This window comes from Apium graveolens, chromosome 2, assembly GCF_009905375.1.
Source record: "Apium graveolens cultivar Ventura chromosome 2, ASM990537v1, whole genome shotgun sequence".
In the NCBI taxonomy this organism is placed as follows: domain Eukaryota; kingdom Viridiplantae; phylum Streptophyta; class Magnoliopsida; order Apiales; family Apiaceae; genus Apium; species Apium graveolens.
In genome coordinates this window covers 300,362,704-300,366,297 of record NC_133648.1, presented here as the reverse complement: position 1 = coordinate 300,366,297, position 3,594 = coordinate 300,362,704, and the positions used below count along the sequence as shown (strand labels likewise).

General features: G+C 47.7%; 1 protein-coding gene across 1 annotated transcript; it reads right to left on the bottom strand.

The window, feature by feature from the left end:
* Positions 1–657: 657 nt before the first annotated feature.
* Positions 658–2,079, bottom strand: LOC141702521 (uncharacterized). The gene is made up of 2 exons (XM_074506191.1): positions 1,156–2,079; positions 658–1,011 (listed from the first exon to the last, which is right to left on the bottom strand). Exons 1-2 carry the CDS (start codon positions 2,077–2,079, stop codon positions 658–660), a joined length of 1,278 nt encoding a protein of 425 aa, XP_074362292.1.
* Between the last annotated feature and the right edge of the window lie 1,515 nt (positions 2,080–3,594).

Below are 3,594 nucleotides of genomic sequence, written 5' to 3'. Positions count from 1 at the left end.
TTCTCTTTCTTCCTCCAGTAAATCTACGTTCGCTTTTAACCCGAAGCTATTAGTTTCGACACTGTAGGTCTCGGTTTGGTATGATTCCAAGCCCACTTCAACAGGAACTAGAGCCTCGGTTCCATAGGCCATTCTGAAAGGAGTTTCTCCCGTTGATGTCCTAGGGGTGGTTCGGTAAGCCCATAAGATCCAAGGGAGTTCTTCCGCCCATCTTCCTTTGGCCTCGCCCAACCTCTTTTTTATTCCTCGGAATATTACTTTGTTGGCCACCTCGATTGCCCCATTTCCTTGCGGGTGGGCGACTGAGCTAAATTTCTGTTCAATTCCGAAATGGTACAGAAACTTGAGGAATTTGTTTCCAATAAACTGAGTTCCATTATCTGAGATGCATGTTTTTGGAATGCCAAATCGGAGAATGACCTGTTCTAAGAAGAACTTTTTTGCGGCTTCTTCGGTTATGGTTGACAAAGGATGGGCTTCGACCCATTTGGTCATATAGTCGATGGCGATTATGCAGTACTTTGCTTGCTTCGTGCTAGTGGGTAGTATGCCAACTATGTCTACGACCCATATGGTGAATGGAATTGGGCTTAGTACAGATGTCATTTCTTTTGGAGGCTGTTTCGGGACAGTGGAGAACAGCTGGCATTGTACACATCATTTTGCATAGTCGATGGCGTCTTCCCTCAGAGTGGGCCAGAAGAATCCCTGTCGGAGAATTTTAAAGGCGAGCGACCGACCAGCCAATTGCTCGCCGCAAATTCCTTCGTGCACTGCCTCCAAAGCCTGTTGCTGTTCTTCGTTGTTCAAACAGCGCAGAAGGGGTTGACTGACTGATCGGCGATACATCCGCCCATTGATTATTGTGTAGTTCGATGCTCTGTATTTAATTTTCAGGGCATCCTTTCGGTCGGGTGGCAAAATGCCTTTTTCCAAAAATTTCCTGAGGGGGGTCATCCAGTCGCTCCCCTGGTGAATTTCTAGACATTCTTTCTTCTCGATCGAAGGCGTCTTGGCTTCGGTGAGGTAATAGAACCAGTTAGGTTCTGTGCCTCGGCCGAAGCTAGCGTTGAAAGGGCATCTGCCTTAGAATTGTTCTCTCCTGCCAATTTGACTTAGTTCAAAGGTTTCAAATGATAAAGAAGCCTCACGTACCTTGGAAGTGTAGGCTTTGGTTCGGGGGTCCCTTTGCTCATATTCCCCCGTGAAGTGTTTCACGACCAACATGGAGTCGCTGAAGGCCCTTAGGTGCTTCGCCTCAAGGCTTCGGGACAGCTTCATCCCTGCGAGGAGGGCTTCATATTTGGCCTCATTATTTGTCAAGGGGAAGTCGAACCTTATGGCTTGGCATATTTCAAATCCTTCAGGGCTGGAGAGGATCAAGCTGGCCCCACACTTTTTTCCGGCTACCGACTCATCTACATAAAGCTTCCACTTTCCTGGGATCCGGATTAGTTGTTCATCAGGTGAAAGATCCTTTGGGCCCGAGAATGTGCATTCAACCATGAAGTCGGCCAAAGCCTGGGCCTTAATTGCCGTTCGGGGAAGGTACTCGAGATCAAATTCCCCGAGTTCGATGGACCATGCTACAACTCTTCCAGAGGCTTCGGGCCTAGTTAAAATCTTCTTCAGAGGCTGGATGGTGACAACTTGGACCGTCCGGCCTTGGAAATAATGTCGCAATTTTCGGGAGGCCATAACCAACCCATATGCGAATTTCTCGGCGTTGGGGTACCTCGTCTCCGCATCCTTGAGGACATGGGACACGTAGAACACGGGATGTTGATTACCTTCATAATTTTTCACAAGGACGACCCCAAGAGTTCTGTCGGACACAGCTAGATAAAGCTGAAGAGTTTCCTTCGGGTCGGGCCTCATCAATAGTGGTGCCTTCGTCAAATATTGTTTTACTTCTTCGAACGCCTTTTGGCATTCGGGCCCCCACTCAAAATTCTTTGACCCTTTGAGCACGGCGAAGAAGGGAAGTGCTTTCTCAGCTGATCGGGAAATAAAATGCCGAAGGGCGGCGAGCCGGCCTATCAATTTCTGTATATCTCTGATGCATTTGGGAGGCTCCATGTTGATTACTGCTTCGATCTTCTCGGGGTTCGCCTCTATCCCCCGGGCGCTGACCATGTACCCGAGAAACTTTCCACTAGAGACTCCGAAGGTACATTTGTTCGGATTGATCCTCATGTTGTTCTTTTAGAGAGTTTCGAAGCATTCCTTTAAATCTTCGGCGTGATCTCAGAATAGTGATTTTACTATTATATCATCCATGTATGCTTCCATGTTCCTTCCGATCTGCTCTTTAAAGACCTTGTTCACCATTCGCTGGAATGTGGCTCCAGTGTTCTTAAGTCCGAAGGGCATTTTAATATAAGCATAAGTCCCCTTCGGAGTTATGAACGCTGTCTTGGGCACATCCCTATCATTCATAGCAATTTGATGATAACCAGAAAAAGTGTCCAAAAAACTAAGTACCTCATATCCTGCCGTTGCGTCTATCAGTTGGTCGCTGTTAGGCAAGGGGTAGTGATCCTTCGGACATGCCTTATTGAGATCCGTGTAATCCATGCACATCCTCCATTTCCCATTTGACTTCTTCACAACCACCATATTGGCTAGCCAGTCGGGATACTCAATCTCCTCGATAAATTTGGCTTCTAACAATTTCTCCACTTTGGCTTCTATTACCTTCTATCGTTCGACTGCAAATGTCCTCTTCTTTTGTTTTACCGGCTTGGCCTTGGGCTGCACATTCAAGTAGTGTGTTGCCGTCTTAGGATCCAATCCGGGCATATCTTCCGGCCCCAGGCGAACACATTGTGGTATTGACGGATAACAGCTATTACTTTTGCCTTCAGATCCGCCCCCATGTTTTTTCCAATCCGAACCATCTTTCCCAAATGGCCTGCGTACAATTCCACTTCTTCGGTCTCTGCTGTGGGTTCGGCAATTGGGCTCGAGAGATCGGCTCCAAATTTTTTCAGCTCGATGTTTAATGTTTCCCGGCTTTCGCTGGGTTCGGATTCTGCCCGCTTCCTATTCCCGGTTCCATCTGGCCCTTCATACTCCTGATCCTTCTCAAGGTCTTCGAGCATTATGATTCGGGCGGTTTTCTGATCGCCCCTCATTTCTCCTACCCCTTTGAGTTGGGAACTTGAGTTTGAGGTGGGGTATAGAATCCACTGCTTCGAAGGTTGATAAGAAGGGCCTGCCAAATATTGCATTGTACGGGCTTTCAATCCGAACCACATAGAACTTCACCAGCTTCTCGACGGTATACGGCAACTTGCCCAGGAGGACCGGAAGAGTAATCGTTCCTTCGAACTGAATAGGATGTCCTCTGATGGCGTAAAGGGGAGCCTCGTTACAGGGCTCTAGTTGCTCTCCCGCCAAGTTCATCTTGCAGTAGGTTTTGTGGAATAGTATATTGGCCGAGCTGCCTGTATCCACCATTACTTTCCAAATATTGTTCTGCCCGATGATGGGATTGATGATTAGAGGGTCTTCGTGCGGGCGAATGACATCCTCATAATCTTCAGTGCTGAAGGTCATGGGCATGTGGGGTTTTGCCTGTCCGAACTGATA